Genomic DNA, 25,934 nt, shown 5'->3' on the forward strand with positions numbered 1-25,934 from the left:
TTTTTAAATTTTAGAGTAAAATCATTTTCACTTTAAAGTTTTCCTTGTTATAGCTATGCTGAACTTAATTGTTTTGAGTTTTTTTTTTAGGAGGAAATCCCATGGCTGTAGTCAGCAAACAAGTAAATATGGAACTGGCCAAAATCAAGCAAAAATGCCCACTTTATGAAGCCAATGGACAAGCTGTAAGTTGAAAACAAACAGAACTTTTAGAGATTTCTTTGTTTCAGTTGGACATAATCTGGGGGTAATGTTTGACTGAACATGCACACAAATAATATAAACTGTGAAATGCAATATTTTTCTAGTTGCTTCTTAACTCTGAGCTATACAGGAAGGACTTATGGTGAATGTGCATATTTATATGTCTGTCTAGGCATTTATACAATGGACATTTGATGAAGGGCTAGCTAGATAGGTTTTATTTGTATTTGGCTGTAGCTACTTTCCAAGACACCCATGGAATCAAAACCTGAGTCTTCATTTCTTTGTATTGTGTCTCCCATCATGTGCTTTTTAGCGGTGTGCTCTTTTCTTCAATTTTGTTTTTATAAGATCAAGCTTTTAATGGGCTAATAGACCAATGGAGGGGTACTTATGCATATGCATAGATTGGTTCAAGTATTTGTAAACTATAGGTAGAGGAACTTTGTATCCTCAAAATGCCAGTAGCATGAAAGTGATCACTGGTCTGTGGGAATGAGAGTAGTTTAGCCTTTGTAAGAGGGACTTCAGTGGTGAAAGTAGTGAAGGTTTTGGGGGTAAGTGAACTTCAAGTTAGTGTTCAACAGGAAGCTTCCTGGTTCGAGGCCACACCTCTCAGGACGTGAGCACATTATTATCTTTATGTTTTGAGGAGGGAAAACTTCACTGTGTATGTGGCAGCTTAGCTGCCTTTTCTGAAAGTGGTAAATCCCAACTTGAAATTTTATGCCAAATGCCCTAAGGGAGACGCTCACATATTCCTGGCCTGTTCTAGGTTAATGGGGTTTATGTTGGGAGAGGACAGACTGAGGGTGTGCCTTTGTTCCCCTTCCACCATCCTGCTGTACATTTCCTGTAAGCACTTTTGGGAAAGTTGTGGTAGAGTGAAGAACAGAATGAGAAAGGATGAGTTAGTTCTAATTCAACAATTAAGTAAATACAGTGATTTACTTACCTGTGCATATAGAGATAAGTATTACTATGCCTGCTGCAGTCTAGTAATACTCATATACAATGTTTTTAAAAAAATCTAGGGCTTTCAGACTAAGCTATGCCTTCACACCTCCTTTGTGGCTTTTTTTTTTTTTTTTTTTGGTAGTTCAGATTAGCCCTGGACACTATATATATAGTCCAGGCTGGCCTTGAACTCATAGCTATCTTCCTGCCTCAGCTTCCCAGAATGCTGAGATTATAGGCAATATGCCACCACACCCAACCCACAAATATTTCTGTTCCCCAGTTTTTTATTGTGGAAATTTAAAAATAAGCATGAAAGAGAAAACTATAATGAACTCTCTTGCTTTACCTAACCCTGTTCCTGTTGGATATTTTGTTTTTGTCTTTTGGTTTTTTTGGGTTTTTGGATAGTGGTAATTGAACTCGGGACCTTGTGCTTGCCATGTAGGTGCTGTGCCACTGAGCTATACCCTGGCTGTTAAAGAAACAAATATATCAGGGGCACAAAAGTTGAGGAAATTTGCCAAGAATTAGATAAAAGAACACATTGCTACAGAAGAACCAAGGGAGTAGGAGAGTGTGTGGAGGTTGGAGGAGTGAGGGAGACCCTTTGCGAGGAGCAGTCAGTGCAGCAGCCCATGCATACGGCAGGAAATGACATGGAAGCAGAGGACAGTGCAGAGTTTGCGGAAGGGGGTGAGCTCATCCTAGGAAGGAGAGGGGGTCTTTGTAGCTCTGTCCTGTGATAATTTTGCTGCACTGGCTGGATCTTGGATGGAAGGCGGGGCGGGGAGAGTGTGTGCAAGTTGCCTGTGTGACTGCGTCCGCCGTGGCCTCCTCAGAGCGCCTTCTAGCAGCTCCTCTAGGGTCCCGCAGAGTCTGCTTCACATACAAGTTTACTCAGCCAATAATTTTTTATTTTTTAGTAAACTATTGGATAAAATGGGCTTGTTTCTCCATTCTTGTACATCAAAGGATCAAAAAGAGGGTAATTTTATGTTTCTGTTATTAGTATATAGAAATTAATTCTGTCATGCTGTATAAAGCCAGCACTTGATTCAGTTATAAGAATCAGTGGTAATACTGTCTTAAAGACATCTCCGGACCCAGCCATTTTGCTACCGTAAGGGGAAAAATTATTCTTAGGAAATACTTTTGGGTTTATTAGATTGTTAAGTTTTAATTACAATCATAAGAATTCCTGAGTTTATCCGAACTCTTTCTGTGGTCCTATATGGAGAGCTAGAATGTTGAGATTGGTTATTTCTGACAGGGAAAGTTTATTTTATAGTTATGGATGACTAGAACAAGGACTGTCCTATAAAGGAATAAAATACCTTAGGAATATTAAGGATATCTCTGTCGAAATCTCCCATATCGTACCATACCAAGCCCGTAAAAGCAGAACTAAAATGATAACCGCCCACAAATTGGTAAGAGATGAATTTATACTTTGACCTGTGCTATAATCATCTCTGACTAGACAGGGGCAAGGTTAGAGAACAGGTAGTTCATAACAGGAACATCTGGGGAGTCACAGTGAGGTAGCTGAAATATGCATAGATGGGAAAAAAAGAAGAAATGGCTTTTTAAAGTGTTTCTCTATCTTCTGTACACCAGCTAGTAACTTGGGGTTTTAGCCACCATCACACCCCACCTCCCCCTCCACCTCCAGTACCAGGCCTGTGCAGTGAGTTGTGTACACACACACACACACCAAGACAGGGTCTCACTGAATTATCAGGCTGAGTGCCCTCAGCCCTGGGATAGTAGGCATGCAACCCCAGGCCTACCTTCTTTTTTTTTTTAAGTAATTAAAAAGTATCTTAATCAAATTCTTGGGGTGCTGTAGCATTCCACATTGCAATGTTTCTGGCTGGTTTTGGATTGTGTCCTCCCAAGTGAGATCAGAAGCCTCAGTGGCTACTTGGAGAAACTAAGATCTTGATTTTTCTTTTGGGGACTGGCTTAGTTATTACAAAGAAAAAGGAAGAAACAGAATGCATGAGAGGTGGTGGGTACCAGGTCACTTGAAAGCCCATTTAATTGTTTGTCTACTCAGCGCCTTTAATATCGAGCAGATTTTCATTTGTATTCATACAGGTTTTTTTTTTTTTTTTTTTTTTTTTGATACAGGCCTGTTACTTTTTTGGTTTTCACATTTCTATGAAGAAATATCCTTAGTATCTTTACAACAGTCTTTACCTTCCTGTTTAAATCTCTGTAATTTATAAATACAAAATCTTCTGTTTTTCTCTTAATAGTCTCAAAATTCCAAAATAAGCTGGGAGTGGTGGTGTATGTCTATAATCCCAGAACTCAGGAGGCAGAAGCAGGAGGATCACTGTGAGTTTGAGGCCAGCCTGGGGTCCGTAACTAAACAAAGTTCCAAAACAGTTTAGTTTTCACCTCTCAAATACAGATACATACTAATTTGCTTTTCCAAACTATATTTATTCATGTAACAGGAATTTACTGAGCGCCTCGCCTGTATGCTACAGTGAACTACTTGGCCCTGCTGTGTGTGCCTCTTCACACACCCAGTTATTGCCTTAAATAGGTCAGAAACATTTGTCCCCTGAAAGATTCCTGTAAGTTAAATGAAGTCAAGATACAGAGTCGCACTAAACTTTATTTGGACCAAAGGCTCATTGTCCTTATTCTGCCCTTAGGAAGAATAGCAGTATCTTATTTCCTTGGCTGTATGAGGAATCTGAATTAGTGATTGTTAAACATAAATTTCTTCTTCCAGGTTTTTCCAAAGGAACTAATCTTAATCTTCTGTATCACTGTAATTCTGGAAGTGCTGAGTGATATGAGAATGACGGGGTGGAGACTGACCATGGCCTCCATTAGCCAGATTCAGCTATTACCACTGTTTTCAGTGTAACACTTCTAAGAATTGCCCTGGCTAAAAATCTCAGCACCTTCTTTACCGGGCACAGTGCAGCGCTTCAGTCCATTCTCGTCTGGTGATGAGCTTACAAAGACTAGGAGTGAGATAGATGTACATGTTCTTAAAGACCTGAAGGTTTTGGTGATGGAAGGTAGCCAGGGGTGGAACTAAAGAGATCTGTCCTTCCCTTGAGATTGCTTCTTGCAAAAATTAGGAACCTTGTTCAGAAAAGTTATTTGGCCTTCCCTAAATTATTCCTCATGGGTTGGACACACAGGTGGCCCTTTCCTGACATGAATGGTTGTGCTTCGTGTAATCTTGAGGACCAAGGCAGGAGTGAACCCATTTAAGACAATGCAACTAATCAGGTTCTCTTAGATTGCCAGAGATACTATTTTTACCTAGGACTTTCCTAGGGAAATAAATACCTTTGAAAGATCATAATAATACCTTTTGTTTATTTGATAGAATATTCTATATTATTATTCCTTTCGCCTTCTTAGTTATTGTAAGTTGGATTATAGAAATCCACCTGCCTTCTAACTGGTGCCTAACCCTTGGTAACCTTTTGTTGAGTTCTTTTCCCAGGATTAAGGACCTAGAATAAAATGGTCAGATAAAATTACTGTGACTTACATTTAGAGATTGCCAGTAGTTCAACTTACGTTATTTTTTCACAATTATTTATAAAATAATAGAACCCAGAGATTTCTCACCCAAGGAAAAGAAAGAACAGAGTTGCGGGTGCTTATGATAGTCATTTGCTAATTCTTTTCATTGTCTGAGTACATCTAATAGGACATTTTAAAAAACTAGCTTATATTTAAAAATGAAGGGGCCAGGGGTATAGCACAGCAGCATAAACGGCTGCCTGGCACACGCAAGGTTGTGAGTTCAATTCCCAGTACCTAGTAAATGAATACATATGTACATACATACGTGTGTGCGCGTGCGCGTGCATGTTCAAAATTTAAATGTATTAAAACATAGTTTTTTCCCAGTGAGTGTTAGTTTCTTAATAGTCAAGGATTTTGTTACTATTTTTCAAATTAAAATTTTAAAATTGATGGAAGAGCAGCCAGGCTTTAGAGCTGCCCCTGGCTACCCTTGGAGCATCCCTGTAATTGCTTAACTTGGCAAAAAATGGATGGGCCTGGATGCTACTTCACATCATCCCCTAAAGCTGAGCTTCAGATTGAGAGTTGCACTGAGACATAGCCCTATCATCTGGTGTTAGTCACATGGCAGTAATCTTTTTGTTTGATTTTTGTTGTTACTGTTCAATGTTTTTTTTTCATTCATTGAATTTTGTTTTGTTCTCACTGCTTCCTGACACCTTACCTCTCCCTGCCTTTTTAAAACTGCCTTTCTTTTGCCATTTCTGTGCCTTGACTTTCCCATTTTGGTCTCTGTACAATCTGTTCCTTATTTCTCTGGTGGTTGCAGCTTCTGAGCTAACAGAATGCTTCTGTCATGCTATGTGTGTAAAGCCTTGATTTATTGCTGTCATACAAAACTAAACTTGATGTGGCTGTTGGGCTGTTATTTACAGTTTATTTCTCTCTCTGCTGCACTGGTTAAAAGGACACTGTCAAGGTATTTTTTTCATAATTTTTCAAATCATTTTCCTCACTGTTTACAAGTAACCCATTAAAAGCTTAACACTTAAATCTTTTCCTTTCAAAGATCCTCCTCATCACACATTCACACTGGTTTTTTGTTGTAGATTTGCACCTGTGTGTTGGGCTGGAGCCATTTGAGTTTTTGTCATTGAAAGCGCATGTAAAATGTCAGTTTTTTTGTGGGGAACATGGGTGGATTAAAGGGGAAAGTGTAATGAGTCAAGTGGACTGCTTGGAAAAGAGGGAAGAAATAAAAGGTCAATTTGGTCCCTCTAACCTTGACAGTGTCCCTTTAAATATTTCTCTACCACATGCCCTGGACCCCAGTTACTGAGGCTGAGCACTGCATACGTTCTCAGTATGAACTCCTCCCCTGTGGTACTGTCATCTTAGCTGCAAAGATTAAAGCTTGTCTAAAGCCGTCCAGGTGACACTGGAAGAGCTTTAATCTGTCCCGTTTGCATTCTTATACACGTACTGGCACATTCTGCCCTACTTTAGAGGCATGTGATCTAGTCCCTCTTGCTGTTTTAACAGCCTCTTTAAGCATGTTTGAAGGCACATACAGAAATATCAACTTCTCGTTCTGCAGAAAAGACAGTTGCACATTGTATCTGTGGTCAGTTTAGATGACAGCTTTGTAAAAGTGTAGTTGCTTCCTTTTTGAAAGAACTAAATCTAATCTTCTATAGCTATCTTTTTTAGCATGGTTGCAGGAGTTGCACTAGAAACAAGTTTCTGAGCAGAATTGTATTATTCAAGTTCTCTCTATATGACCATCAAATCAGTGAGGGAGTGTAATCAAGAAAGTAAACTTCCTGACAGGAGGGTCTTTGTCATCTACTGTCATAGCTCTGTGATCAAAACAAATAGGGACACGACCACAGGCTGTCTTTCTATCCATGGAGTTGAAAGAGTGATGTTTTTGATCCACCAGATTGTAGGGCCAACCTAATACATAAATGACTGACTCTTGTCTCATTTCTCAACACAAACCAGAAGATTCTTTGGAATTTAGATTTTCTGTAGGTGAAGGGTGATCCTCTAATTCATAAAGATGGCCTGATCTCATCTGGTGTAGCCTTTTAGAACTTGATACTTCAAGTGTGATTGTGATGAACTCATCTTTGGTGCTTGTCATAGTCACAGATGCACAGGAATGCTGCCATGCCCTTCCTTGCTTTTTAAATGTTTTAGTGCTGCACTTCTTGGCAGATTCTTTTTGCACCCTGACAGCTTATCTTGTGAAGTCACTTGTGTGATCAGTGAAGAGCAGAGGCTGGAGCTTCACACTCATTTGTTGAGCTGCAGGGCAGGAACTGAGGAGTTGGAAGCAAGACTGGAACCATACTGTGAGGATCCTTAGGGCAGTCACCTGTGGCCGTAGATCATTCCCCCTCGTCTTAATGTTAACTGCTTTGGTGTTTTGTTTTCCTGTTAATGATTTTAGGTTGACTAAAGCAGAATTCTATATTTTGAATCTCATTTCCCAATTGAGGCCCAGCTGCTTTTTCCTTTTTTTCATTACTGCCACAAATTCAGCAGGATGGCACACAGTGTACTTCAGGATGTGTGGTAGCATAGGCAGGACACGGTGTGGCCTAGGGCCTGGTCCAGCTTGATGAGCTGCTTTGTAGTCCTCTTAGTCTACAGCAGTGAGAAGCCAAACATCCTGGTGTCTCAGTTACTTACAGTCTTATGATATTCAACTCTGCAGTTATTAATCTGAAAAATAAAGATGCCAGTGTGGTGTTCTTGATAGGCATGAATTTCACTTTTCTGTACTTCCACCTGAAATTCTGTCGTCTTTGAGGGGAAGCACATAGTTGGGGCTTCCTTTCTCATCCTGCCCCTGTTGAGGAAGGGCCTCAGGTGTTAATGTAGTTTTTGTTCTCTGGGACTTTCCTAGTGTGGTGCGTGCACTTCAGCCCGGGTCCTTAGCTCAGCGCATGTCTTCTCGGTGCACCTGGTGCTCCGTGTAACTTCAGCCAGCACTGTTTACAGCCTGTCGCTGTTGATTCAGGTGGAGTCCCAGCTGTGAGAGCAGAAGTGGCAGAAGAGGGAACGATAGGACCAAAACATTTCATAATCTCATTTAAATGGACTTAACCACTTCATAGAGAAGAAAAAAGTCATTGTCCTCAAAGGTTTCCCCTTTGAGATACATATTTTGATTTGCTTAAATTCTGAAGCATTTGTGTCTTCATGGATAGTTACGTTTAGTCTTATAAGGACCAACTCTGCTGTACTTTGGATTTTCAGGTTCCTAAAGAGAAAGATGAAATGGTAGAGCAAGAATTTAACCGCTTGCTGGAAGCTACATCTTACCTTAGTCATCAGCTAGACTTCAATGTTCTCAATAATAAGCCTGTGTCCCTTGGCCAGGCACTGGAAGTTGTCATTCAGTAAGTACTTTGATACCACCTGTATATTGAATTACTTGTTTTAAGTTTCTCAGTAGTCTTATTTGAACTGGCTTTTACTTTCAGGTGAAATTGTTGAATCCCAAAGTAAAAACTTTTAAAACAATTACATCCTTAAGGACCTTACCAACTCTAAAACTCACTGTTATTGTACGACATTGTTACTGTATTTAACATAGTATGGGTAGTAATTTGCCACCAGCCATCTTTCTTGCTTCTAAGCATTTAAAGTCCATTGAGCCTCGAAGTCTCTGACTGCTGTTGATGGGCACTTGTCTGGTGCAGCAGAACTGCCTTTGCACCTGGGGCACACATGTTCTCTCTTGTAGGTTACAAGAAAAGCATGTCAAAGATGAGCAGATTGAACACTGGAAAAAGATAGTGAAAACTCAGGAAGAACTAAAAGAACTTCTTAATAAGGTATGATCCTATATTTTTTCCATTAAAGAAGCTACAATAAGGGGCAGAGCCTTTAAGCTAGAAATTTTGTAATGAATTTTTGTCTCCATGAAAAGAAAGGCTGCATATGGGACACATTATGATTTAAAAAGCAGCTAGTGAAAGGCACGGTTTTGTCTGTCTGTCTTTGAATCTGACTCCACTGATAAAGTGTTACTAAGGGAAAGATCTTCCCTCTATGGCCAGTTCCTTTTAGCTCTTCAGCACAGGCTTCCTGCTACATTCTAGATTTGAGGCAGATCAGTGGCTAAGTTCCCATTAATGCAGGCTGACAAATCAGTTCATTGCCGCCCATTGCTCCTCTCAAGGTGCCAGCATCTCCCACCTCCATCCGCAGTGTGGCTTTTCTCTGTAGCCACTTCCTGGGCTCCAGGTTCCAGATCCTTCAAGGCTGCCTGGGTGTTTCTCTTCATCTTGCCAGCTACAGACATAACATCCAGCTGGGGAGACGCCCGGGGTGGGAGTATACTGATCGCATCTCTAGGTGTGAGTTATGACTGGACTCTTGCCTCACTTTCACTCTGCCTCATTTCTTCATCCTGTCACATGAGGAAGTCCCCAGTCACCTTCTCTGTGTAACTTGTGAACTGAGGAATGGCTGGAGAAATGCCAGCCAGCAGGACCTATGCAAAGCCCTGACCTTGGCTCTTACTACCAGGCTTGTCCTCATAGTGCCACCAGAACCATAATGAAACTAGCGTTAGGAAGGTTCCATAAGGGTCTTGGTGTGTTGACCCTTTACATATTTAAAAAACAAATCATGGCTGTTGGTTCCCCCAAGTTAAATTAAATTGGTGGTAGATTGTTTTAATACTTTATTTTTTAAAGTGGAAATTCCTTCCTTCTTGTCTGTGTTGATAGAAGCCAATCCTGCTTACCCAGTAGTATTATGACACCACTGGGTTAAGCTCTGCACTCTCCCTTCCCCCATATTTCCCATGTGGCATGATATAAAACAGGCATTAAGAATTCTCAAGGCCCTGCATGACAGTTTAAGAGAGGAAGCGTGAATTACATTGCTATCTGGAATACTGAATTTGTGCCTTTCATCTTAGATGGTAAATTTGAAAGAGAAAATCAAAGAACTCCACCAGCAATACAAGGAAGCATCAGAAGTCAAGCCACCCAGAGACATTACTGCTGAGTTCTTAGTGAAAAGCAAGCACAGGGATCTGACTGCCCTTTGCAAGGTATGGTATTGAACATGCCTGACTGGTTTTGCATGGAATCTTGAGAATTATTGCAGACCTAAGAAACTGGACAATAGGGTACCACTAAGCAATCAAGTACCAACAGGCCCAGGAAAAGACAGTTTAGCATATGGAGACAGGGGACTTAATGGGTTAGTTTAGCATATGGAGACAGGGGACTTAATGGGTTAGTTTAGCATATGGAGACAGGGGACTTAATGGGTTAGTTTAGCATATGGAGACAGGGGACTTAATGGGTTAGTTTGCTGCTTTTTCAGTGGAATTTACCCTGACAGTTTAGAAGAGTACAAATGAACAAGGACTTTAGAGTTGTTTGGAAATTAAACTGTCTGGTTTAGCTTGTCCCTAGCTTGATGTTTCCTAGCACTGTGACCTTGAACTCCTTAATTACCTCATCTGTTACTCGTACCCTAACTTGCAGGAACTGTGAACCTGGAATAAAATTACGTATCTAGGTGTTTATTCCTGTGCTGGGACATGGTAAATGCCCAGGAAGTGGTAGCTGCTCTTATTTCCTTTCCTACTTTGCAGCACACTACTGGTTTGTTTCTTCCTTTATTTTCTCCTGCATGCCCTCCCTCATCTTATCCCAGGCTCACAATTTGTCTCAGACATCAAAATTTTCCAGGCTCTGGCTCCAGCCTTAAATTGAGCTACACTTTCTACGCATAATCTGATTTAATGTCTAGACTTCACACTTGGCGATTGAAAGCAGGTAGATATCTGACCTTTCAGGATAAATTAGATTCACTTAGTCTTTTAAATTTTATCAGGAATATGATGAATTAGCTGAAACACAAGGAAAACTAGAAGAAAAACTTCAAGAATTGGAAGCCAATCCCCCAAGGTAAGAAAAACAAACGCAAATGTTCAGAAGGCCAGCTATGACTTTTCTGTAGGGAAATTACAATGCACAGTGTACTTTTATTTATCATCATTGGGTATATTTTAAATCATTTAACAAATGGAGATATGTATAGGGCTACTTGCCATGCTTCTAAATCCCTTCCCTACTTATATTTTAATATGCAACAATGCTTAAATACCCAAACATTATCTTTAAAAAGGTGTTCCTTCTCCAGAAGATACAGTAGATGAAAATTGTCTTTGAGGGGGCTGGGGATTTAGCTCAGCGGCATAAGCGCCTGCCTTGGAAGCAGGCAGTCGTGGGTTCGATCCCTGGTACCGATAAAAAGGAAAAAGACAAAAAAAAAAAAAAAAATTGTCTTTGAGTGCGGTACAAAGTGCTGCTTTAAATTTCCGTAATCCGAGAGACTAGAAAGAGATTCTGCTTTGTTTCCACTGAAGTGGGACCGGGACTATGTGCTGCTGAGGTGTTCTGTGTGCTCTGCCTTTGTTCTGATGTCAGGGATGCCATCCATCCTTGTAATAAAAGTCTGTGCTGTATTTAAAAGAGAAGTTTGTGTCTCTATAATTTGTATTCTGAGGTGAACTTGGCACACTGCTCGAGACACCAGGGTTAAAGCAGTTAATAAGACAGTAAGATCCTATTCTGTCATGTATAGTTTTTCTCATGAGGCACAGTCCCATACTTTCCTAGATTCCCCTTCGTTTACCAGAGCCACCTACCTCAGCTCGTTGGGAACAGCTATGATGTCCATTACTAACCCTGTGTTCCTTGCTTTTATTTTTTAGTGATGTGTATCTATCATCAAGAGACAGACAGATACTTGATTGGCATTTTGCAAATCTTGAATTTGCTAACGCCACACCTCTCTCTACTCTCTCCCTTAAACACTGGGATCAGGTAAATTTTCTTTGTTGTTTACTTTGTTGCATATGTCTCAGAGGACTCTGGAGAAATTCTTAGTTTGTGTATATGTTTGTTTTTAGATAGCTTTAATAAAATATTATTTATATATAGTGAAATTCCAGCCACCTTAAGTGAACAGTGTGATTGATTGCTAGACTGACTTGATCATGAGCTGCCACAATAATCAAAATACATAGCATTTGCATCATGCTGCAATTCTCTCCTGCCCTTGTGCAGTTCAGCCCCCACCCTCCAGCTCTTGGTCCCAGATAGCCACTGATTTGCTCTCTGTGACAAATTTTGCTTATTCTGCAGTTTCATATAAATTGCATCGTGTGGCACTTAGCGTTTTGTATGTGACTTGTGTCACTTAGCATGGAGTTTCTGAGACTTAGCTTCATGGGGGTCACTAGTTTGTTCCTTCTCATTATTTGATAGGTTTCCATTGTGTGGCTATACCACAGATTGTTTATTCATTTGCTGGTGCATTGATAAACATTGGAGTTGTTTCCATTTTTTAGCTTTTAATGAAGCTGCTATATGTTTGTTACTTTCTCTTGAGTTAAATATGTAGCAGAATTTCTAAGGTCTCACAGAAAGTGGATTTTTAACTTTAAGAAACTTCTCCCAAACTGCCTTCCCACCAGTTGTACAGGAAAGTTCCATTTGCTTTACCTCTTCACCAGTCTTGCCTAGTGTCTGGTTTTGGTTTTTGTTTTGTTGGTACTGGGGATCAAACTCGCAACCTCATGCTTGCCAGGCAGATGCTTATGCTGCTGCGCCAAATCCCTGGCCCAAGTGTCAAGTTTTAAAATGTCAGCCATTCTCCTGGGTATGGTAGTACTTGCATTTCCCTGCTGATTGGTGATGTGGAGCGTCTCTTCCCATGCTCATCTGCCCTTCATGTCTCCTTGAATAAAATGTGTCTGGATTTTTTGTCCGTTTAAAAAAATCCAAAAAATCCAAACTGGGAACAGTGACTGAGTACAGGAGACTGAAACCAGCCTGGTTAGAGCGAGACCCTGTCTCAAAAAACAGTCTAGTTGCCTCCTGGTGAGTTGTAAGAGCCTATTATGTTCTTTATATTCTGCCCAGAAGTCTTTGTAAGATGTTTTGCAATTATTCCTCTAGTCTGTAGCTTGCCCTTTTTTCTGAATATAGTCTTTTATAGAAAAGGTTTATGAAATCCCATGTATACTTTTTTGTTTTGGGCCTTATGTTTCTTTGCTTTTTTTTTTTTTTTTTCTTCTTCTTTCTTTTTTGTTGTTGATGTTGGGGGTTTACTCCAAGGTCTCACTCATTTGTGCTAAATGTGTTCTTTATCATACCACTAGGCCAAATCCCCAACCCCTTGGCTTTGTATTTTTTAAACACTGAAAAATCTTTTGTCTTAATTATTTTAGCCCCATCCTTTGTTTTTTGTTTTTTCTATTTCTTTTTTGAGACAGGGTCTCGCTATGCAGTTCAGGCTGGCCTTGAGCTCACTTTGTAACCCACGTTGGTCTTGAACTCATGACAGTCCTCCTGCCTCAGCCTCCTGAGAGCTGGAATTACAAGCATGTGCTAGCATGCCCAGCTAACAAGCCCATCCTTTTCTTCATGTCTTGGCACTTTTGTTAATCATCAGTTGGCCATAAAATGTGAGTTAAGTCTTAAAATCAGGTAGTAGGAGTTCTACACTTTGTTGTTTTTTGCAATTGTTTTGACTGTTAATAGGTTTTCAGTTTTTACAAAAAATATATTCTGGGATTTTCATTAGTAGGGCATTAGATTTCCAGATGAATTTAAGATGAGCTATTATCTTAATATTGGGTCTTCTAATATATCTTCCTGATCTCAGCAAGGTTTTATAATTCCTAGTATACAGGATTTAACCACTTTATGATAAATGTGTAATTTACACAAGGCTTCTTAGATATCAACTGGGCTAATCTTTAAATTTGAAACTTTGACCAGACTTAAGATTTTACAGAAGTAAATAAAATTTTACTTAAATGATTTACTAGTAAAGTTAAATTTTCGTATTTTGAGACAGGGTCTCACCTACTTCACCTTACACCACCAAATCCAGCTGACTTTAGATTGTAAATTCTTGCTATCCTTCAAATTTGAATCACATTAAGGATTAGACTCATTAGTGATACAAATCTTTGAGAAGTACCAGTTTATTGTTTCTTTTGTATAAATACTCGATTATTTGACATATCATTTGAAGTCTGTACTTACATATTTATACTAATAGTAAACTTTGATTATAGGCAGTTCAAATGAACAGTAGGGAACAAATTAGTAACAAAATTTTTGCTGCCAGCTCAGTATTTTTATCTAATTCTAATGTGCTATTTATTTTTCAGAAATTTTATGAAATTAGACATACTACTCTTCAAAAAGTTTCTCTGTCCAGAAATTTTTTCAGTAAATTTAAAGTAAGGAAAGAACACTGTGGATTCTTAACTTCCTGGCCAAATCTTGATTTCTTTACTATATGGACTGTCTTGGGCCTCTCTTAGAATCTTGGATTGGCATATCTGGTTTGGCAGACTCTAGTTTTGAAAATTTTCATCAACTTTGGTATCTAAGGAGTAAAAACGAGAGTTTGCACATAAGTAAAAATTAGGATACAATTATATAATTAGGATGTTCTACAAATCTGTAATGTGTTTGAGAAGCCAAAAAGATACGCTGTTGTGCTATCTAATCATCTTAGTTTCCACGTCCATCCGTGATGGAGGGTCTGGGCTTGGTGGTGCAGGACTGTGACGATAAAACCCTAACCCCACTGTCCAAAGATGGAGCACATTTTGGTATTCTTTTTCCTTCACTTTTCATGGGCAGCTATAGTTGAATATTGAGTGATTATTATTTAATTTCTGCTTTAAAATGTGTGATTTTTAAATTTTCTGCCTTAAAACATTGGCTGTCTTCACAAGCTTGTTTTTCAATATTGTCAATTAGAATTCAGTGAGTGATGTGAATTAGACTGAGACAGTGTGAAAATAGATCCTTTTCTCTCCGCGTTAGGATGATGACTTCGAGTTCACGGGCAGCCACCTGACGGTGAGGAATGGCTACTCCTGTGTGCCTGTAGCTTTAGCAGAAGGCCTCGACATTAAACTGAACACAGCAGTGCGACAAGTCCGCTACACAGCTTCAGGTATGTGGTTGCTGCGCAGGTCAGACAGCGACCCTCCCTGCGACAGAACTTCTCTTTCAGTGGGTATGACGTGCATGGCGTGTTCCCTAAGATTTTGTGAAATAGTAGAGTTTTATAAATGATAGCTTCTGTTACATTTCTAGTTGGTTGGCCTGTGATGACTCTCAGGGTTCAAACGCACCTCTTTTGTAAGCCTAAAAATTGAAGCAATTTTTAGGGGAACTAATATGTACTAAGTAGCCAGTGAGTTTGGATCTAATTTTGCTAAAATACGATGTTTTGTGCCCGTATACTCCAGCAGGTTCCTCTCCTTACATTTTGCCATCTCTTTCTTGATCTTTGGGTCTGCTTTGGCCCTTCGGTTCAGAAGGGCTGATTTGTGCAGACTGGTTCCGTGTTCTGGAGGAAGAAGTCCTGCCGATAAGTTGACTTCAGAGATGGAATTGCCCTGTGATTCCTATGGGAATAGGCTGAATGCTCTTGTTAATTTCAGAGTGCATTTAATACAGAATGCAGAGACTTGTACACTCATTTTGAAATTAATAGTTTTGAACTCAAAATAGCTGGTTACCCCTGTAAGGGTCTTCATGTGACTACCTGGGCATAGGTAGAGATGGAGCCACTAAACTTTATGGCTCCTTTCCTAGAATTGTTTCCCTCGTCACAGACACGCACAAATTATAACTACCAGGTTTTCTGTTTTCCCATGAAGGGCAGCATCTATCTGATGGTGTTGAGGTCTGTGACCTTCTGCCAGCAGATGGGAGAACAGTGAGAATGACTATAATGTCATTTTCCCTAAATCTGCAGCTGTAGAAAGTGGGCATGTACTGAGCTTTCATACTTACTTTGAGCTATATGTATTTGTTAATTATATAAAAATTCATTTAAAAACAGAAGTAATTTCAGTGCCCTCTCTGAGGCCAGCTTTGAGCACATATTCTGACAAACTGGCATTCTCAACAGGCCCCACAGTTGGAGGCTGGGTTCTGAAGAGCTGCACCATTCTCTGCGTGTCATTCTTTGTCCTTAGAGAACAGAACCAGGTTTTTATTGTTTTTTTTTTTGTTGTTGTTGTTCTGTTTTGTTTTTTTGAGACAGGCTCTCACTATGTAGTATAGGCTGGTCTTGAACTTAAAGCTTGTGTAGGCCAGTATGGAATCAGGTCATTTGGGAACAGACATATTACTGTTAGTTTTGGTGTAAATTGCATGATTTTGGTGAGTGACGGGATCATCAGTATATTAGGAGGGCAGGCTGCTACGGAGGCAGCTGTGCTGTGTGGGTGTAACCCTTAGCGGTTCTTTCCTTTGTGGCCTGTTTTCTTACATGAGGAATGAAGATAACAGGACCCGTCTGGTGATGTTGCAGAGCTAGGTGAAATAGCAAGCAGGTCCTATTGTGTACTGTGTTTAGTGTCCTTTTTAATGCCACCTTCATCACCGTCAGTCTTTTCCCATCAACATCTGTAGGATGTGAAGTGATTGCAGTGAACACCCGCTCCACAAGTCAGACCTTTATTTATAAGTGTGACGCAGTTCTCTGTACTCTTCCCCTGGGTGTGTTGAAGCAGCAGCCACCAGCTGTTCAGTTTGTGCCACCTCTTCCTGAGTGGAAGACATCTGCAGTCCAGAGGATGGGATTTGGCAACCTTAACAAGGTAATATGTTCTGGGCCCCTGTCCCCACATACTGATGTGCATATCCTAGTTTTTCAACAAGCAAGAGACTTTGAGTTTGTGTGCGTGCTTGCGTTCTCAGATACAGGTCTGAGGCCTGTTAGTTTATTCCTCTGCCTGTAGAATCCAGTGTGGTCTCATGACGTCATTCTACACATCCAAGCCTATGAAAAGAGAATCATAAAGTCTTAAGTAATACATTTGTAAGGGAGATTACTAAGCATAGGAGGACCAGGAGACTTCAGTACATCTGAAGAAGTGCTTCACAGGCACAGCAACGCTTGAAGAAAGCCTGTATCTGAGACCTATCCCTGCTCACTTCCCCTTTCTTATGGTAGGTGGTGTTATGTTTTGACCGAGTGTTCTGGGATCCAAGTGTCAATTTGTTCGGGCATGTTGGCAGCACAACTGCCAGCAGAGGGGAGCTCTTCCTCTTCTGGAACCTCTATAAAGGTAACTGCTTCTAGTTTCCAGGTTTTTCTTGGTTTTTTGTTTTGTTTTCCAAATCCTTTTAGGAACACAAAATGAGGAATATTTAGGGTTTTCATAAATGTATGCCTTAATTTTCATTAACTTGGGAGTTCCTAAAATCCCTTCTAGGTATAAGAGAATACCAAAAAAAAAAAAAAAAAAAAAAAAAAAAAAAAAAAAAAAAAAAAAATCACACAGCAGAAGGGGTGGGCCCCAGGAGGCTTCCTGGAATAGGAAGTTTATTGCTCATTTTCTGACTGTCACACCCAAACTTGGCCCGGAATCTTTGATCACTTCCTTTAGAATGCATTTTCCACATTCCTGTCTCCTGTTATTTTCTTCTGTAATTGGACTATACTTAATTCTGTATAGAGGTAAATACAGTATCATTTATACCCCACTGCACTCTCAGATAACGGATGTACTGCAGACACAGCTGAGCCACCTGACCTCTCCCCGGTTCCTCTCATCACCCCTCCCTGCCTGCTAGCCAAGTGTCAGCCAAACCTCTCAACTTCACAGAAGAGCATGTGTGGCTGTCTGGCAACAGCTCAGTGCTTTTTCTCTGTCCATCCCAGCCATCAAGTCCTGTCCCTGCAGCCTCAGCGTGTCTCAGGCCTGCTGTGCTCCTCTTGTGCTACCTGCTTCACAGGTCAAGGTACCCGACAGGTGGCTGTGGTTACATCTCTGCTGCCAATGTCTGATGGCTTTCCCTTGTTGAAGGAGAACACTTGGGTTCCTTTTCATGGCTTCTATGAAGCTCCTCATAATCTAGCCTTCCTCTATTTCTGTCTTCTCCTGTTCCCCAATCCAGGCACACTTGCTTGTCTGATACTAGAATATACCATGCAGTTCACTACTTCAGGACCTTTCTGTGCACTGTGGCCTGGGCTGCCTTTTTTTCCTTCATTTCTTCCTCACTGACAAGGCTTACTACTCTGTCCTCCAGGTCTTGAGTTAGATGTCAGAATATTTGAGATTTTTCAGGACACAAACATCCTGGAATTCCAACTAAGTCTGAGTTACTGTAATGGAGTATAGTCTAGCCCAGTATCTAGCCCTGTGCCTGTCATGAAAGTTGTATAAATATTTACCAAATGGGTGACTAAAGGTGGTGATGGGCTTGGAGGGGCTTAGGATAGCCGGGAGGAATGTAACCATTGTTAGGGACCTAGAAGCATCTTTCTACATATAGTTAGTCTGGTCAGGAGGGCTGTATGTTGCCAAGCTGTAAGCACTGAGGTGCCTGGGAGCCACGCTTGGCTCGTAGTAGCCTGCCAGCTTCCTTCGGCCTATGTCCGCAGATAAGTTTTCAGCAACGTAACTTATTTCTCACATTGGATGCTGCATGTCTCATTAGATTCAGAGTATCAGAAGCCTGACAGGGAGATTCTTGCGAAAACTATAGAAAGATCCTGGAATTGTTCATCCTGTTTCCCCAGCTCCAATACTTTTGGCATTGGTGGCAGGAGAAGCTGCTGGCATCATGGAAAACATAAGTGATGATGTGATTGTGGGCCGGTGCCTAGCCATTCTCAAGGGGATCTTTGGTAGCAGTGCAGTGCCCCAGGTAAGTAGGTGGGAGGGCAAGCAAGGTCTGAGTCCAGGCTACATCGGGCTTGGCTTGACATAATTCATGTTTGGCTAAGTACTTGGTCAGTCTCAGAATTATCTGTGCTGAAATTTAATAATCATTAATATTGGAAACTGCCCTACAAATGACAGTCAGAGAAGTACCCCGAGCTATAGATGGTTAGCGTGGTTTCTCCCCTGCCTATGGAGCCACACAGCCCTGCCTTATACATGGAGTAGTCAAACTCCAGGGAGTCCCTTTAAGAAAATCTCTTGCTAATTTTGTCCTTTAAGCCCATCGTAATGTATAGCTGCTTATGATTTCTTTGATGGTGATGTTAATGTTCTATGTGAATTTATAAAAACAAAGATCAAGTCCTAGACCTGGATTGGATCCTTCTCTAGACTGGGACACAATGGAGGTTCCTTCAGTCTGAAGCCATCTTGCCTTAGAGCATCACCTGGCTCACATATTTGCCTCTTCCCCATGTACCCGCCCATCATTTCTTTTCCACGTTTGACAGATGACTGATTTGTCCTTGTTCCAATGGGTTCTGCTCATTTTTTTCTTTAGCCCAAGGAAACTGTGGTGTCACGCTGGCGTGCTGATCCCTGGGCCCGGGGCTCCTACTCCTATGTAGCCGCAGGATCATCTGGAAACGACTATGATCTGATGGCTCAGCCAATCACTCCTGGCCCCTCAATTCCAGGTGCTCCACAGGTGAGAAACCGGCAGACTACATCTGGGTCTCTTGGGGTACCACCCGGTGTCCCAGGATCTTGGGGGAAAGATGCCACTTTTGCTTTGATTTTAGTCATTTAGACACTTTTCAGATAACCTGAGAAATCATATTTGTATCTGATTTCTCATATTTTAGCTTTGTAAATCTAGGCAGTCTACATTCGAAGTAGAAGCATCCAGAGTAAAAAGAAGTCAGTAACTTTTTTCCCAGGGTTTCCCTGCCTTAAAAAGCAAAATCCATTTTAAATTGTCCCTCACTTTGTAGTGACTCATAGGATTATGGGGTCTCAGGATCAGTAGGGGCTTCAGAGCATACACCCAGGAAATAGCCTCAGATCTAGAGTATGCTAGACCTTGTTCTGAACAGTAGTTAAGGGTTCCTCACTGTCACAGCCCTGGATCTGTGGCCTGCTCTGAACTGAGGTGCAAGTGTTTTCCTGAGTAAGAAAGTAAGACCCTAACCTTGCTGCCAGTAGGTACTTCAGGGGATAAAGAAAATCCTAGAATTTGGTCGTCAGCGTACTGCTAAAAGAAAGATGCAGTTAATAAGCACCACCCTAGACATGACCCTGGGTGGGTGTTATTGCCTCCCTCTGTCAGGTCTAAGAAAATATAGATGAGACCAGCGGGATGATGAAATAGTAGTGAGGCAGGGGGTGTAAGCCTTCAAGGCCAACAAGAATTTGGCAGTTCAGACACAGAAGCTGGGTGTGGTGGTGCACGGTTGTGATACCTGCACTCTAGGAGCTGAAGGACTGAGTATCCAAGTACAGTTGCGGCAACTTAGACCTGTTTCCAAAATGGAGGCGTACCAGGTAGCTCATACTGGAGGAGGCCCCAAGTTCAAGTGCCAGTACCACCAAAGGAAAAGCATAATGAAGATGTGGTTTTCCAGCAAACTGGAGAGCTGAGACAGGATGATGAATGCTGGTTTTTAAAAACCCGGGGTGTATTGTGATCTGCTTCTCCCCTGAATAGCCAATCCCACGCCTCTTCTTTGCGGGAGAACATACAATCCGGAACTACCCAGCCACAGTCCATGGTGCTCTGCTGAGTGGGCTGCGAGAAGCAGGAAGGATTGCAGACCAGTTCTTGGGAGCCATGTACACTCTGCCTCGCCAGGCCACGCCAGGTGTCCCTGCACAGCAGTCCCCAAGCATGTGAGACGGATGCACTGTGAAGGAGGGCGGCTTTGGGTCTTCACTGTGAGTGTTGCAGCTCTTCTGGCAATTCCAGCTGGCACTGAGAAACTCCTGCCCTGGCACCTGGACCCACTATTAGCAGGAATCCTTAAGTCTTCTTAAAGACAAAGGCAAGAAAGCGCTATAAAACATCTCAGTCTCTTGGGTTTTGTTTTTATTTTTTAATATTTTGAGAATAAAACTTCATATAAAATTAGTCCTCTTTTGTTTCCCTTTTGGGTTAGAGTTGTAAGGAGTGTTACTTCTGTAGAATGCCAGCATAATATGTCAGTAGTAATATATTTTGTGCTTTAAGGCAAATGTTCTTACTAAGAGAAAACCAGTTAGATCAGAAAATGAGGTTGAGGGGATTCTGTAGATGAGGACTTGCCTGACTTCTCTGCCGGGATTGTGGTGACAGGCCAAGAGTGGATGGTTTGGGACACTGGCTTCACTCTGCCTTTATTCTCAGATCCTTTCTATGGGCATATACGTACCGGACCGTAAGGCTGGGGAAATACTACCTAAGGGCGAGGGCAGGGGCTAAGGTAACTTAGCTGATGTCACACACTACCACAAAGTGACTTAATACAATAGAAAGTTTCTGCAGTTCTGGATGGCCAGAGTCTAAAGATGGCAGTTTGAAAGTGAAAAATAAGTCTGGCCTGAAGGGCTCTGCTTGGTGGAGGCTGTAATGGAAGAATCCATTTTCTTTTCATTCTTAGCATCTAGTGCTCTCTCTTGCTCTGTGCCCCTTCCCTTGTAGTGCGACCTTCCTCCCTCTGAAGGATACTTGTGTTTTTTCTGTCTCCTTAATTATGTCTGCAAAGTCTCTTTGCCTTATAAGGTAGACATTTTTACAAAAAGCAGCAAACAGTAGTGTTCCTTCCTGAGGGCTCTTAACAGAAAAACCATGTCACTGTACAGACGCAGAAGTCAGATTGTACTCAGCATTAGTCAATCTTCTGATGGTCTCAATGAGGTCCTACACATCGCTGGTCTGACTGGAAGATGGAAGGGAACTTGCAAGCTGAGACCCACATGCAGTGGAACATTCTTGGGCTTTGAGGTACATCTTTGAACCCTGATCCAGTGGTGGGTGCTTCTAGTTTGGTTTTTTGTTTTTTAATAAATGCATAGGCTGCTTGAGAGAGAATTTTTTTGTGATAAGCCTGAAAATAAAATGTAGCAATGAAATAGCTGATGATTTTACTCTGGTTCATGACAGACCCCAGGCATGTCCTTTTCCAGACCTTCTAGCATCGGTAATCGGCATGTTTTACCTAAAATAGTGACATATACTAGCTGTATCTGCATAGAGGTAACAGTTGCATAAAGAGATGACATCAACAAAACTGGCATCAGACTCACAGAGCATATGGAAACTAGGGAGCTTTATTGGTTAACATACTGTGCTGCAGAGCCAACAGAGAGAGCATTAGAGCCAGAGGATACATGCAGACAGGCAGCTTTGACTACACACATGCACCCAAGGAGCCCTGAGCCACTGCTCATGGCTTTGGTTCTGGCCTTCTTGGTCCCATGCTTGGAGCAGAAATGTGGAAGCTTCCAAGGGGCAGGGGTGAGGCCAGAGCACCTATCTGAGCAAGTAGGTGTGTGGACCAACAGACTGATGCCCCCAGCAAGGGGCCTATAATGCAATAGCAGTTTATTTGAAGGCTATCTTCCTAGCCCTCCCTATCTTTAAAATACAAAAAATAGACTTTATTCTCTTAAAAATACATTCCATTCAGTACATGTTCTGAGCTGTGAAGCAGCAGGAAAATAGGGCCCCTTTCCTATGATCTTGACTGAGGCTTTGAGGAGAACTCTATTCCCCACTTGGGATATTCAAAAGAAAATCCCTAAAAGCAGCCGTTCTGAAGCAGTCCTGACAGAGAAGCTCACACCAGCAGAAAGAGAGGGACCCAGTCCCAGGGGTCTGGATCCCTGTTCCTTTACTGGGAAGTGGCAGCACTTGGCACTGTGACCCACTAAATCTAAGGAACTAGAACTGCCCCTGAACGAGCAGTCCGAGAACACCATAGATGCCCCAGCACCCCAAGAGAGGGATGGCTTATGTGCAAGCTTGCTGGCAATGAGGTTGGAGTCCTAGGTCACACCCAGATCCCTGCCCACACTCTCAACCCACACTCTCAACCGCTTCTTTGCCACTGAGAAGTAAAACCTTCCTATAGCTGTGGTGTCTACCATCCCTCCAGCTCTCTCTGGCTGTTCAGTATCAGAATGACGAGATACAGTGCTAAGTGACAAAGACACACCCTCCTGGCCTTTAGCCAGCTCTTCCACCTCACAGCCAAAGAGATGGGTTCCCCAGCTTCCCTAGGAGCCTTCCCCAAACCCTGCACCTGCCAGGAACATCTAGTCAGGCAGGCTGCAGAAGACACTTGGCATAGAGGTGGGTTGGCTGGGACATGGGACTATTCGGTTTCGGCAACTATTCAGTTACCAGGTCTCCCCTCTCTCTGGAGGCTTCCTCCAGGACCCGATTGTGAGGACTGGATCCAAATGGCCACACCGTAGTTGCTTTTCAGACATGTGCCTTCCAACTTTGGAATCTGAGAGCCAGCCTTGCCAGCCATTTGAAGTCCAGAGGAACTAAGCCTCTAGTCTTCACTTGCAAATACATATTTTCTGCAACGCTGAGGATATTTAAAAATAAAATCTATTTTACAGCGGTTCTATAAAGTGTGCAGATTAAAGAAACATAAAATATTTATCCTGAAATAATTGTTACAATCAAACTCTATTGCACTCAGATTTCAAAATGGCAGCCCCAGGAAAAGGGCACCACGGCTGTCCCTTTTCCACACAGCATTGTATCAGCAGATGTCAGCGCTGCTAAAAATGTGGAAAGATCCAGACTTTGGCACCAGGAGCTACAGCACCAGAATCCAGGGTTCTAACACCCAAAGACAGAAAAACAGCGAGATCTTTTTTGGCATGGCTTGGCATTCCATTTCTATCAGCATCTTTGCCACAGAATTTCCTATGCGCAACTGACCGCTGCAGAGGTCAGTCTCCTTTGAACTCAGGATTGCCCATGGGTGAAGGAGAATGGTAGAGAAGCTGCAGGTGGAGTTTTCACCTTGACTGAGCAAGCTTCTGGCCAGTGACCCAGGAGAAGCAGCAGGGAAGAAATCTTGCATACAGCATCCTGCATTGTGCGTCTTAGGTGCAACGTGGAGCGGAAAGGCCAGCCCTTCACCTGGCAGAGCTCCAGAGCACAGAAGTAGGAGCTCTCCAAGCCTCATGGCCGTCTGACACAAGGGCAGGATGAACACCGCTGCCTGTGCTCGGTGGAGGCACTGGTAACCACTCGCCGACCTCCAGAGGAAGTTCCAGTCTCCCCTCTCCCCAGGAAATCCACAGGAGGGGCACAGGACAAGACACACAACAGCCTTGTTTTAGAAAGCACCCAGGCTGCCAGCCAGGCGCTAACACGTGGCACTGGACAAGGCCTCAGAGTATCTGGTCCCTTCCTGTGCAAATACGGGCCTGAGGAGCTTCTTGAGCTCACCCGCGTGAGACAAGCACGTGCAGATACTAAGCATAAGGCCTACAAAGACAGCTCAAGGCAAGAGGGAAGATGTTCCCCAAGCCTCTGAAGACAGAACCCCCACAAAGCACAGTGAAAACAGACAAACCTTGGATTCCAGACTGAGGGCTCTGAAGAGATTCCGTTTACAGACAGGGAAACTAAGGTTCCCAGAGGACAAGGACTCACCCAAGATTACACTGCAAGGAAGTAATAAAGCCTCAGAGAAACAACTTTCTAGACTGCTAGTCTAATGCTCTCTGCTGCTGAATGGCGTCTGCTTCATACAAGTAGCCTTTAAAGGAGACTGAAAGATGCTGTAGAAAAGGCAGCGCCACAAATACAGTTCTAACTTCCCCATGACGGGTATAAGGAAACTAGTTGATGCTTTCATCGTTGTTGTAAGGTGTGGCTTCCTGAAAGACTGCTGCACTCTGAACTGTATACCCCTAAGGCCCTCAATGGGCAGATAACCTTTCCTTGGAGGAAGTCACTGTAATGATAGTCGACTTGCAGGAGTCGGGGCCACTTCTGTAGGAATGCATCAGCATGGTAAAGTGCGAAGCCTCCTCCGCCTGGGATGGAGGAGGAGGAACAAGAGGGAGGATTCTCAGTCCATGCCTTTCGTGGAGCTATTGCTTGTGGAGTGACTAAAGGGAAACTGCTTCTTCCTATCTGCTTTTCCCCTTGCTGGGGCACTTTCCAGAAGGCAGCATATGCTGGGTCAGGCCCAGCATAGTCCGGGAATTTTCCCAAAATGGGAACAATGAAGTCAGCTGAAGTCTCCAACCACAGGAGAGGGTGCAGTTTCTGCCAGCAGCATTATGGGTGCACAAGGAAGGAGATGCATGAGGCGTTCGCACTTCCGATGCCTTTGGAAGGTGACAGAGAGCTGGGGTGGGGGTGGGTTCATTCCAACAGGAATCTGCATGCTCTGCCCCAGAAACTAGTCAGCCAGAGAGCCAGGTCAGAGAAGCCTCGACCTACAAGACAGTCCCATAGTCCCTCAGAGGCGGCACAGACCCCCTTCTGCTTTCAGAGTCTGAGAAAAAGAACTCCAAGGGGAGAAGGAATGGACACTCCCCAGATGCAGCTAATGGCAGGTCATTCTTGGTGGGCACGAGGGTGCTCAGCAGAGACAAGGAGCATGGTGAGGAGACTGAGGAGGCGCTAACCACACTAAGAAGGGGCTACGCTAAAATACGAAACTACCCACCTGGGAGCACAGAATTTTGGCTACTGTTGTATAGTAAGAGGTTTCTGCGTCTCCCCACCTGTGGGCTAAAGTGGTCTATGCCCCGGGGCACAGGGGCAAGGAAACAGGACTCATGCACCAGGGAATGCTGGGCCTGCGTGACTGTCCGGGTGGTAGTCTGTGATCTCCTCTGGCCAACTGGCAAAAATTACCTGAGCCACACCCCAGCTCTCCGCCAGTCTCCCAGCCAAGGCTGTGTCCTGCTGGTTAACTGGTCTTAGATACTTTGCAGGACAGGAGGTGGACAAGCTGAGAAGCGGGGGCAGAGCCTTCACCCCGCCACCTCAGTTCTCCTCAGCACAAGGCCTACTTGGCCGCAGTCGCTCCTCGGCTCGAATTCGCCCAAGCTCTGGCAGCTCCAGCTGCACAGCGGGTTCAGACCGCTCCAAAGAGTTGTGCAGTCGCCTGTGGACACTGAGTGTGCAGTCTTCACTTTCCTCCTGTGACAAGAAAGGACAAGTGAGCAAAGCGAGCCACAGAAAAGCAGAGTGGACAGGACACCTACAACCTCCCACCACAGAGACAGAAAGACCATAAAATCACTGCAAAGATGGCTCCTCCTTGGAAATCAGGGTAGACCAAGACCTCCAGGCTGCTACAGATGACCACAGGCCAGGCGGGTCGCAGCTCACTGGGGCCCAGGCTCGGACAGCACGGGAAGGGAGCGCAGGCGTGGGACCCCTGAGCAGCAGCCCGCAGTGTGGGCTCTGCACATGCTGTGCTCTCCTGGGGCTGAGAGCCACTGCCTGGGTGGGGCAGGAGCATGGGGAAAAGAA

The 25,934-nt window shown here is 43.0% G+C and overlaps 2 protein-coding genes across 6 annotated transcripts in view; one reads left to right on the plus strand and one right to left on the minus strand.

The window, feature by feature from the left end:
* The window catches only part of Kdm1a (lysine demethylase 1A), a 61,149-nt gene extending 40,588 nt beyond the window's left edge, over positions 1–20,561 (plus strand). For both annotated transcript variants that reach the window (XM_005004314.3, XM_063235732.1), the window contains 12 exons: positions 91–185; positions 7,942–8,084; positions 8,432–8,522; positions 9,617–9,751; positions 10,546–10,619; positions 11,429–11,540; positions 14,568–14,700; positions 16,173–16,360; positions 16,717–16,831; positions 18,292–18,419; positions 18,996–19,142; positions 20,142–20,561. In XM_005004314.3, coding sequence (XP_005004371.3) covers positions 91–185; positions 7,942–8,084; positions 8,432–8,522; positions 9,617–9,751; positions 10,546–10,619; positions 11,429–11,540; positions 14,568–14,700; positions 16,173–16,360; positions 16,717–16,831; positions 18,292–18,419; positions 18,996–19,142; positions 20,142–20,327 — 1,547 coding nt within the window. In that variant the 3' untranslated portion in view covers positions 20,328–20,561. The remainder of the gene's footprint in view (positions 1–90; positions 186–7,941; positions 8,085–8,431; positions 8,523–9,616; positions 9,752–10,545; positions 10,620–11,428; positions 11,541–14,567; positions 14,701–16,172; positions 16,361–16,716; positions 16,832–18,291; positions 18,420–18,995; positions 19,143–20,141) is intronic.
* A 1,157-nt stretch (positions 20,562–21,718) lies between these two features.
* Luzp1 (leucine zipper protein 1) overlaps positions 21,719–25,934 on the minus strand; it is an 85,314-nt gene continuing 81,098 nt past the window's right edge. For all 4 annotated transcript variants that reach the window (XM_063235731.1, XM_063235729.1, XM_005004312.4 and 1 more), the window contains one exon: positions 21,719–25,598. In XM_063235731.1, the coding sequence (XP_063091801.1) occupies positions 25,443–25,598 (156 nt within the window). In that variant the 3' untranslated portion in view covers positions 21,719–25,442. The remainder of the gene's footprint in view (positions 25,599–25,934) is intronic.

The sequence above is a fragment of the Cavia porcellus genome, unplaced genomic scaffold (assembly GCF_034190915.1).
Source record: "Cavia porcellus strain 051 isolate PalLab524CR breed Dunkin Hartley unplaced genomic scaffold, mCavPor4.1 scaffold_25, whole genome shotgun sequence".
Lineage (NCBI taxonomy): Eukaryota > Metazoa > Chordata > Mammalia > Rodentia > Caviidae > Cavia > Cavia porcellus.